Here is an 11,217-nt window from a genome sequence, read left to right as displayed (position 1 = left end):
GCCTGCTTATCTCTATGTATTACCACGCTGTTGGAGTACATAATTATACCAGTCTACCCATCCTTTCATCAGTTTTGGCCATGATCTTGAAACTTTAAAGGTGGTCACAGGGTTTGAGAATTCAGATTGAAGTAGTAATCTCTCACCTAGGCAGATGGGGAAAATCCGATCCACCGATGAGATTTCTTAATGGGTAACTTCTGGGTGGAAGGTCGGTCCAGGTGAAAGGAATGTTCTACCTTGGTCAACCGGGATGTTGAATAGGATATCGTTTATGATCGTAAGGGAAAAAATATCTAGCTATCTGGTAAGATCTTCCTAATAGAATGTTGCAGGACCAAAAGATGAAGAAGTAGCCATAGTAATGGTGGTAGTAAGTTTGGGGCTTGAAGAGTTTAGAAAGAAGAGGCATAAGGAACAAGAGTTGTTGATCAAGAACATGTGTGTTAATGAGAGGATAATCATGACTCTTATCATTTGATCGTTTGCTACGTGTCATGATAACATTTGGGGAAGAAAAAAAAATCACTATTGGGGTTTTCGTCTCGGCTGAGCAGAATCAATAAGGAGTTGACACGAAGGCGAAGCTGATCACATTTATTACATTGAGTAACAGACTATCATCGCTTTCACCTTTTGCCTAAAGGCGAAATGACGTGGGGGGCAATGTTGTACCTTATTTTTTACTATTCCAATAAGGGACACGTGTCATTGCACGAGAAGTATACAACACGCGTAAGATCTGTGAAGATATTTCGAGTTTGTGTTGTGGAAATAACAGCTGGCACTGGTTGGATAATACATATCATCCAGAGATGGAGCATGGCCGAGCAATGAAAGATGGAATGCGGTTAAGAGAAAAGCGATGTTGAGCCGGTTACTACGACATGTATCCAAGAATAGTCTAGAAGGCCAAAGCAATTGTTATAACCGATTGTACATGGGAGGAAGCATCTAGATGGCTATCTGAAGAAAATTTATAAATAGTAAAGGAGCTCTCAACCAAGCAAAATGTATCATACTAGCCCAATCAAACCAGTTAATCTATCAATTATCCTTTATGTTACTAAACATAATCTATCTTTCACATTTCTTAGTGTAACTAGTAGCGTAATCTTACATTAGGAGTAGCTGTAATCTAAGTTTACGCTCATATACTGGATGACTTCTACTGAAATATTAGTAATTCTCTCAAAAAAGTACTTTGTAGTTACTACTTCCAGTCGACTATAAGTGTTCTTTTTTATTTTGCATTTATCTCTGAAAGTCCTCACAAGCCAAAGTTAATGTACAATCCATTTTCAGAGGATGAATCTACCCTTCGATAGTTACATAATTATTTTAAACAACATTTTATAAGTGGCTGAACAGGTTACAGGTCTGCTCATATCTTGGTCATATATGGCTAATTAATACCTATCCACCAATCTTGGGGCCGGGCTTCGGGTGAAAAGTTATTCGGTTGGTAGGCACAGTCGGTTTTGCCACCCCGGCACATGTCACACGTGACTGAATTCTGAACTTGAAAAAAAAAAAAGTACAATACATGTCCCAATGTTTGAATACAACAGGCCAAAGTTAGACCTTCCGCTTGTCTGCTTCTCCTGTGAATTGAATTTGAACGTTGAAAACCTCATTTTTTTGAATATTTTAAGCCACCCACATGGGCAAATGTATTAGTTTGAATAATTTAGCAATTCACAGAACCCCAGTATATATATACCGCAAACCTCACAAAGTAATTGAAACAAGAGAAAACACTGGGGAGAGAGAGAGAGAGAGAGAGAGAGAGAGAGAGAGAGAGAGAGAGAGAGAGAGAGAGAGAGAGAATGGGAAATTGTCTGAGACACCGATCTTCCATGACATGGGCCGGCGATGATTGTGTGTTACAAGGCTCCAATATGGTATTTGAGCGTGACACTCCTGATGGGGTCTGCCATGATAGGGTCCAAAATGGTATGGAGATGGAAGAGGAGAGGTTGATAGGTGAGAAGAAGGCAGTTTCTTCAACAGAAGTGAAGATCAAGATTTCCAAGAGGCAATTAGAGGAACTCCTAGCGAGATTTGACATCCAAGGGATGTCTGTAGAGCAAGTACTGACTCAGTTGATGAATAAGGGCAGCGGTGGATGCGTTGTAAGGTACCAGCCGTGGCGGCCCACTCTCCAAAGTATTCCAGAAGGGAATTGAATATGATAATGGCGACGATGATGAAGGTGGTGATTGGTGACAGTGATGATGGCCAATATGTATATAACCCATAGATTCTATCCTTCTCAGCCCCCTTCCCTTCGAGGGTTTCCTTCTAGAAAATCTCTGGGATATGGAAAAGTCTGGAGTGGGCCACAGGCAATTATCCGTCCGATCATTGGCCATATTTGGATGACACTTTCTTCAGCGTAATTGCAATTGTTTGGTTTTCTTATCTAATATTGTTCCAAAATTACAATTACGCGAGGAAAGCAATGCCTCTAGTGGCCAGTCATGGGTCCCGCCAAAATCCAGGATTAGGCTTTATCTTGATCTGGCATGATCCTCCACCCAAACGAACCCTAAGAATTTCTTAAATTTGCAGAAAGTTTCATCCGGGGAGGTTCGAACATGATGATGCTTATGTGGCAACTGGAGCCCATAAAATTATGGTTGTTTTAAATATGATTTTCAATATGCTTGGCGTCCAAACGCAGCCATTGTGTACCCGGAGAGAAATGGAATTGTCTATTTTGTTTTATTTTATTTTTCTAAGGGCCTGATTGTAATAAAATAGGGTGAGTAGAATTCTTTAATTTGTATGATAAATATTCATGTATTGTCTCTCTCTTGGTAGAGAATATGAATTATTTGGCGTGAGCTCCTTTTCTTGAGATTTGGATAGAAAGAAGGTTCGCCAGCCGACGAGTTGACTCGATTCTTGTCCAAATCGGATCTTTTTTTTTTCTTTCTTTTTTTTAAAAATTAAAAAAAGAAAAAAAAGAAAAAAAAAAGAAGCTACATGCTACGTTTCGGAACCTTTTTCAAAATGGTTTCAATAAGATGCCCCACTATCATTGGAGTACCCTGCGTCAGCTTTTATAAGGGGCAGAGCAAAGGGGTTAGCCACTTGGGTGGTCTCCACCACAATGTTTAGGTAAAATCCACCTCCACCACTAGGTATGTCACTTCATGTTAGTCTTAAAGAGCAAAAATTAAGCCCATCTATAATTCAGAAGGACCACATAATTGCAATTAGTATATACAACAATATTATGCTCATCCTCTGTACTATTTCTCTAGGCATGGCCCAGCTGAATCACGGATGGGCCTGATTTTTGAGCTAGAAGCCTAAACTTTGCTGTGGCATTGAATGGTTGGGTTGGATTTCATATAATTATTATGGTGGGCTTTATAAAAATCAAGGGAGGACGTCTCTATGGTAACCTTTTCCTTTGATGTAGCTTACCTGAAACACATGTTAGCTTAATTTTTTTTTAGTCCCGAGGTTGCACATCTACTGGTTAGAGTAGATTTTGCATACACTTAAGCTGGGCCATTAAAAAAACAAGGCAGGTTCCTCTCCCAATGATTAAAAACTCATATAGGTCAAAATATATAAAACAAAAAGAAAATGGAATCTAAGGACAGACATCCTTGATTTTTTATTTTTTATTTTTCACAGGGCCACTGTGATATATATGTGAAATGCACTCCAAGTACTTAACGTGTAAAATCCGCATTAGGCTCGAGGCTAAGAAAATCAGGCTAACTTGTGATTTAGGTGGACACACCAAAGGCACCAAAGGAAATGGCTTGGAGAGAGACATTCACCCTTCATTTTTACCTGGCTTGCAAATCCACTCCAACCATTATATTCACCAAATTAGTCCTAGGAAAAAGGAAAATAAAAAACATTGATCCTTGATTCAGGTGGACCACATCGAGGAAAAGAGTTTGGAGGGTAAGCGTTGCCCTCTGCATTATTTTCAATCATGTGGTCTACTTGAATCATGGATGGAGTTGATTTTTGATGTTGTACTTAATACCAGATGACACACCTAATGGTAGTGGTGGATTTCACAAAAACAACGTGATAGGGCCTATCCAAGTAGTACACCTCTTTGCTGGCATACTCTCATAATAATCACTTGAATTAATTGAGTAGCTTATTGAAAATCAATTTGAAAAATGTGCCTGACTGTAAATTCTATGCTAAGTAGGTATTTTCATTTCTTTCTTTTTTTCTTTGGTAAATTTCCCTAAACAAAATCCACCTTATTCAGCTAGTCTTTTCAAGTTTTCAATACCTTACTTGATGAAGTATTTTTGCACTATATATATATATATTAATATATATATATATATATATATATATATATATATATATAAAAGACAGGTGAAGCCTATATAACAAAGAGAAATGCTTACATACAACTGGTTGTACGGACAATATAAGCTGGCGTGTGGGAGCCAATTCGTGTAGTTGGTATGTCATCCCACCTTGCCAATGAAAATGGAATGCCCTCAAAATCAGGTCGTTCCAACCAATAGATGGGACCATGTGAACCTAGAGATTTTTAGGTGTTTTTTTTTTTTGGTTGTTAGTACACCCACTGTACACTTCCCTGTTAGCCACCCCCACTAGGGAATCGAGAGATTTTTAGGTTGTTGTTCATCCTTTTCTATGGTAATGACTCTCAGTTTTCTATGGTTTGGCTAAACTGAAAGTTGGATGGACAGATTTTTGGGCATCCCATTTTTACTAAGCATACCATGGTGGAAGGGTGGGATGACATACAAAAATCATGATTCGGTCCACACACCAACCAATGCATATACAACTAGCTCGTGTGTTTAAGCATTTGTTTATATTATTATATAAGATTAAATTACGCCAAGGTCTCAAATCTACTTGCATGGTTGGACCGTAAGCTATCGTCCACACAACAGATAATTAACTTGCAACCGAAGTCGGATATGTTCAGTTACACAGTTTGATTTTCTGAAAATTTTAGGATTTTTTGTGTTCTTCCTTAGTTTTGATGGGTTCCATTGATTATGGAATTGTGTCCAACTCAACCAATAGTTTTTCTCATACTTGAATTCAAAAAAAAAAAACCAAAAGGATTGCTTAGATTCGAATATCTGATATCTACAATTGATAGTTGAAAACTATTTTCGACAAAAGCAATTATATATTATAAATAAATCAAAACGATACACTTTTTGAAATAATATAATTCTGGCGGTATGGAGAATCAATCCATTAACCTATCCCTCTACCAAGAGCACTTTTTTCTTTTTTTTCAAGAAGATTTTCATTTCATGTATAAAGCTTTACAAAGCCCGAACAATTTTTCAAACCTCTCAAAACAAGGCTATGGGAAAGTCTATCATAAGAGAAACTGAAAATACAAAGAGAGATCAAAGGAAGGCCAAGAGCACTTCTACTAACTGGGCCAAGTGCTTGGTTTTTATTAATAAATGAAGAATCAAATATTAATTTGTTTAATCAAGGTCTCAAGTGGGTCATGAAAATCACAATCATTACACTCTAAATCACCATAATGGAATGGTGTTTTGATATTTTCTTAATCTCTCGATTCATGCTTCTAGCCAAATACAATATGAACCGAATGGATGACATCTTTATTACAAACGAAAAAAATCTCATTAAAGTCAATGCTTTTCTTTTACCCAAAGCCCCTTATAACCAGTCTAGAATACCATAGAAGCTATCACAATAGGCTTATTTTTACAATCCTGGGTATGGGTCCCATTGTGATGTAGGGCCAACATCCAGTCTTTTCATAAGATCGTACCACAGTTCACTTAATGCCCTAAAATCAGGCCGATTTAAAACACAGGTAGTTCACACTGATGGGAACTGTTGACATGGAAACGCCCACCATGAAAGACTTGTGAATTTATGCCATCCAATCCAATCTTACATTCATAAGATGATCCGACTAGGATAAGGACACCCTAAAACATAAGGCCATTCCAAAACTTGATGGGCCACACCATGTGATGTTAGAAGTTTTAGGCATGATTGACATGGTGTCCCTCACTTGAGTTTTGGGAGAAAATTGACGGGCCGCACATGATAAACGGTGGAATAAGCTTATTCTTCACAAGTACAAGAGGAACCGGCATCAAAGTTCAAAAATCCAAATTCCAAGCACCGAAATGAATTCATTATAAAACCAATTTGTTGATGGCAACATAGGGCCAACCACCAGTTCTTACTTATCGGTTTCTGGTCAGCGCACGGTGCGTGCATGCATGTATGTCAATCCAGACTGTTCAGATTGTGGGCCCCACTATATATAGGACACCCAAAAAATTTAAACTCTTCAATGATCTTAACCATATGATTTCTTGTTGAAACTGGAACATTGGCCACTTCTGATGGCAGCCAAACAGATGGTTAGGATCCTCCTATCAAGGCAAATTTTGGGGTGTGCCCTATCAAATCGGCTCCACAATATGGATGGTCAGGATCAAAACGTGCACTTGCTGACTTGTTTGGTGAAACTCTACAAGATTCTTCAAATACAAAGCCTAAGTTCTTAGATTATCCTATTCCAATGTTTGAATCCAACAGGCCAAAGTCATGTTTTCCGTTTGTCTGCGTCTTCTTGGATTGAGTTTTCATGTCCAAAACTCTTTTTCTTTTTTATTTTTTATTTTATTTTTAAAGCGACCCCCACGTGGGCAGATGATTTCATTTGACATTTTCTCAAACTTAGCTTCACAGACCCTCTGTGTGTGTGTGTGTGTGTGTGTGTATACCACAAACCTCACAAAAGTTCTTGGAACAAGAGAAAACAGACAGAGAGGCAGAGAGAGAGAGAGAGAGAGAGAGAGAGAGAGAGAGAGAGAGAGAGAGAGAGAGAGAGAGAGAGAGAGAATGGGAAATTGTCTGAGACACCAATCTTCCATGACATGGGCGGGCAACGATTTGGATTCAAACAGCTCCAATATGATCCTTGAGCATGATACTCGTGATGGGATCTGTCATGATAGGGTCCAAAATGATATGGAGATGGAAGAGGAGAGGTTGATAAGTGAGAAGAAGACAGTTTCTTCCACAGAAGTGAAGATCAAGGTTACCAAGAGACAATTAGAGGAAGTCCTAGTAAGATTTGACATCCTAGGGATGTCGGTCGAGCAAGTATTGACCCAGTTGATGAATGGAGGCGGTGATTGCCATGCAAGAAACCAGTCATGGCAGCCCACTCTCCAGAGTATTCCAGAGGTGAATTGAAAATGAAGATGATGATGATGATGATGAAGATGGTGATTGGAGACGGCGGCTATTATTGTATATCTTGGTCGTCGTCCTACAAAGCACCGTAGGATTCACCTACGTTTTCTTATCTTTTCCTTATTTGTTTATTTCATTCTATTAGTGTACCATATTTTTGTTAATTTAGTTGTTGAGGACTAAGAATCCTCAAGAATTCTATTTCATTTACATGATATATATTGGCCACTATTTCCAAATCCGCTCTCTATCTCCTCTTCTCACTCTTCATTCATTGCGGATCCAACGGCTGCCCCCATCCTCTAGACTGCTCTCAATCCCAATCCCTAAGCGATTTCCATTTCATTTACAGTGGCGATGACGAAAATGTGTCGCCCTTAGACTGAATCCTTCTCACCCAGTTCCATTTGAAGGTTTCCTTCTACAAGATCTCTGGGGTATGGAAAATTCTAGAGTGGGCCACAGGCAATTATCTGTCCGATCATAATAGACAATATTTGGATAACAAACTACTGAAATACATTGAACTATGACAATTTTGCCAGTCCTATGCCCACCTCATAAGCATAGTGTGCCGTTTTGCGTGTTTATGGCCCATTTGGGTGGGAGATCTTAGAAAATCAGGATTAAGCCTAATCCTGATCTTGGTGGCTGCGCGACACTTTCCTCCGCTTAATTGCAATTATGGGCTTGTTTGGTTTTCCTTTTCTTTTCCTTTTTTTTTTTTTTTTTTTTTTTTTTAACGCAAACTTTTCATTTCAAGTATAAGACTATACATCGCAAACAACATTTAGGCTGCCCCAGAGAAGAAGGGCCCTGAGAGTAGCCTATCAAAGAAACCTAAATCAGGCTGACAGGGGCGGGCCCACTGATGACTTCCCTAGAGGACTGCCTAATCGCCACTACAACAAATGCGACTTTTAGCGGCGCTCACAAGCGCCGCTATAAGTCCAGAAAGCGCTGCTGATTCTTTTTCGGCGCTAGTCAAGCGCCGATAAATGGGTATGTCGCTAAAAGTATTGGCGGCGCTAGGGAGATTCTATCGGCGCGTTTCTGTGCGCCGAAAGCGCCGGCTAAATTCTTGGAGCGCCGTAAGATATCTACACAAGCGCCGGGAGAAGCCTTTGTATGGATTTGAGAGGCCCTAGCATCCAGTAATTTTTTTTTTATTATATATAATTCAATCAAAACCTGTATTTTTTAAATATTTGAAACATAAAAATGATGCAATACAAATAAAACTGAATATTAAACAAAATTTATATTACCACACAAAAAATATATATATATATATATTACAATAAATGGTCTTAAATGTAAATAAATAAATAAAAACAAATCCTCTATATGGTCTACTCCTAGCACGAGTGGCGTCAAAAGGCTAAATGTTCCCAGTGAGAAAAGAATACCAAACATAACAGAAAGAAAAAAGACAGAAAACTTGGAAAACTACTCCTTACAGTGAACTATTAATTTATCTGGAATTGTTCTAACAAGTTGGTCAGCTGCAAATTTCCAATCAGCAATATGCCAGGACTACAATACTTCTTGTTTGAATATCAAACCTTTCAAATTTTCTATTGAACAACTTGTCAGCCCATCTGTCTCTGCTAATTCTGAATTATCTCTCTTTGTTCACAAAAAGAGCAAGCTGTTATTACAGAAAAAATATGGCTCAGCTGGATGCAATGTTAGTGATGATATACATGGATCAAGAAGGAAAACTTGCACTTACATATCTTATCAAATTCTGTGAAGGATCGTCCCTGAAACATAAAATTTCAAAAATTCAGTCATATGATCTGAAAGTTTCAGATTTTAACATGGGTAACATACATATGAAAATGTTGAAAATTTCAACATAAAGCAATTAGAGATTACACTGTCAACAGAATTTTGGATCAACCCACTTCTCAACCTGTAAAAATGCTGAAAATTTCAACATAGTATTTTTTTAATATTTGAAACATAAAAAATGTTGCAATACAATTTAAACTAAATATTAAACAAAATCTATATTACTTCACAATAAAAAATATATATAATATTTTATATAATAAATTGAAAATGGTCTTAAATAATTTTATATATATAAAAAATCCTCTATATGGTACTCCCAGCGCGAGTAGCGTCAAAAAAATCCTCTGAAGATAGGAACCCTTGATACTTGATTAAATACAGCAATGCAAACTCCTACGGCAGCAAGCTCCACTTGACCTGCAAAACAAAACAAAACGACAAGGATACATGACTTACTCTTCCAGGAGTAGTGGTACTGAGGGCCCAATTGATGTTTGCATCAAAATACCCTTGTGGCCAGCCGCTAAAATGCATTTGCCTCACTGTAACAATGTTTGAAGTTCCAAATGTAAATTGAACAGCTAACCACAAGAAACATTTTGAAAATGAGAATAGAAAATCACTGGGGAGGGAGTTTTATCTACTAAATGTGTGCAAGTGAAATACCATCCTGTTCCTGCCATCAAGGGGCTCTACTTCAATGGCAAGGTATGAATCAACATCATCAGCAGTAACCAGATAGTCAGGTTGCTTCGCTCCTGTTGCCAGAAATATTTTTATAAACTGGATATTCGAGAAAAGTCAGCAATGATAGAAGACTAGAAATAAGATCCATTACCAACTATGTAATTCACAGACCCATCTTCCAAAAAGCGTACCCACTGGCAGTGCAAAAATAAGAACTGTCAGTTATAATGGAAAGTGAAATAAGGAAAAAGTCAGCAATGATAGAAGACTATAAATAAGGAAGAACATCCTGCTCCCATGACCAAAACAGTCAGCTAACACACCTTAGTGCTTAAATAACCAGACTCACCAGAAGAGATCACTACCAGTAGCAACCCCAGTGAGATTATGACAACAACTGCTCCCATGGCCAAATCAAAACAAGAGATCACCCAAATCACTCTACTGATTTTTGGCAGAAAGAGTTACAAAATATGGAAAAAAATCACAAACTGATTTGCAGGAAAACAATTACAAATTCTACAGTTTTTGCCATGGCCTGAGGACAATGCCCAGGCTTGAAATCTAGGCCTGGTACCTGATAGGGCTGAACCCAACAAGCAACAGATTGTCTGGATTATTGCCACCCTGAAGGAGTCTTCCAATTATTTGTAAGGATTATCCATTCATTGGTTTCTATGGAATACATGATCTTTGGTAGCGCCCAGCATGTGACCGGTCAGGTTTTGCTACATGTATTTTCTGAGAGATGATAACTAAGATATAAGCAACAACACCATAGGTATTTTCTGAAAAAAAAGGTGATCTAGTTGAAAAAAGATGCCTGCTATTTAGATATTTTATTCAACCCTGCCTGGTAGCAGTGCACCACACGGTCCAAAGATTGTATCAAGATTGATGTCAGGCAGGCACCTACTCACAAAACTTTTACCAATCAATCATGACAAAAGCATTACATTTTGATTAGTCTGATTTTTAGTTGTAGATAGAGAGACTGAAAAATACATTTAGATCCCAAGAATAGTTCATTTTGATTGATGCATGAGGACTGAATTTTAGTTATGATAGAACTGACTAACTAAAGCATTTGGTGAGAATTTCATTCAAAATGACACAATACCCAAGCATTGGCACCTGCATTGGAACCACAGAATGTTCATGGTGGGACCTGACTGATGGATGGCTAGCTAGGATCTCAGCTAGCAAGTGTCAGCAGAAAACAGGTACTCAGAGGAATCATAACAAACAATCAGAGGAAAGGAAAAAAAAAAACTTCAAGAACCCCAAATAAAAAATATATTTATCAGTTTTTATAGTTACCCAGCCTAGTTGTCTTCATCAGCAGATACACACTGCAAGAAAGAAAAAATAAAAACAGGAATTCCAATTTTTCAACAGGAGAATTTTATTACAAAACGTTACAAAACGCAGGATTGGCCATATCAGATCTGTATTATCTACCTATACTGGCAGTTAATAAGTTACTAG

The 11,217-nt window shown here is 38.0% G+C and overlaps 2 protein-coding genes and 1 long non-coding RNA gene across 4 annotated transcripts; 2 read left to right on the top strand and 1 right to left on the bottom strand.

Annotated features, from left to right (window-relative positions):
- The first annotated feature begins 1,859 nt into the window (after positions 1-1,859).
- On the top strand, positions 1,860-2,189 carry LOC131244005 (uncharacterized). The gene has a single exon (XM_058243673.1). It carries the CDS (start codon positions 1,860-1,862, stop codon positions 2,187-2,189), a length of 330 nt encoding a protein of 109 aa, XP_058099656.1.
- A 4,726-nt stretch (positions 2,190-6,915) lies between these two features.
- On the top strand, positions 6,916-7,242 carry LOC131243996 (uncharacterized). The gene has a single exon (XM_058243661.1). The coding sequence runs from the start codon at positions 6,916-6,918 to the stop codon at positions 7,240-7,242; it is 327 nt and encodes a 108-aa protein (XP_058099644.1).
- Positions 7,243-9,176: 1,934 nt separating this feature from the next.
- Positions 9,177-10,146, bottom strand: LOC131219478 (uncharacterized). Of its 2 annotated transcripts, XR_009158526.1 has the most exons (4): positions 10,079-10,146; positions 9,881-9,923; positions 9,709-9,800; positions 9,177-9,459 (listed from the first exon to the last, which is right to left on the bottom strand). It is a non-coding gene; the product is annotated as an uncharacterized LOC131219478 (long non-coding RNA). The 2 variants fall into 2 exon arrangements; XR_009158466.1 differs by lacking the exon at positions 10,079-10,146 and having other exon boundaries at positions 9,881-10,072.
- Between the last annotated feature and the right edge of the window lie 1,071 nt (positions 10,147-11,217).

This window comes from Magnolia sinica, chromosome 1, assembly GCF_029962835.1.
Source record: "Magnolia sinica isolate HGM2019 chromosome 1, MsV1, whole genome shotgun sequence".
In the NCBI taxonomy this organism is placed as follows: Eukaryota; Viridiplantae; Streptophyta; class Magnoliopsida; order Magnoliales; family Magnoliaceae; genus Magnolia; species Magnolia sinica.
The sequence above is the reverse complement of the archived record's forward strand: the minus strand, read 5'-3'. Positions and strand labels throughout refer to the sequence as shown.

Excerpts from the sequence above, each read along its gene's own strand:
- LOC131244005 (XM_058243673.1), top strand. The coding sequence starts at position 1,860 with ATGACATGGGCCGGCGATGATTGTGTGTTACAAGGCTCCAATATGGTA.
- LOC131243996 (XM_058243661.1), top strand. The coding sequence starts at position 6,916 with ATGACATGGGCGGGCAACGATTTGGATTCAAACAGCTCCAATATGATC.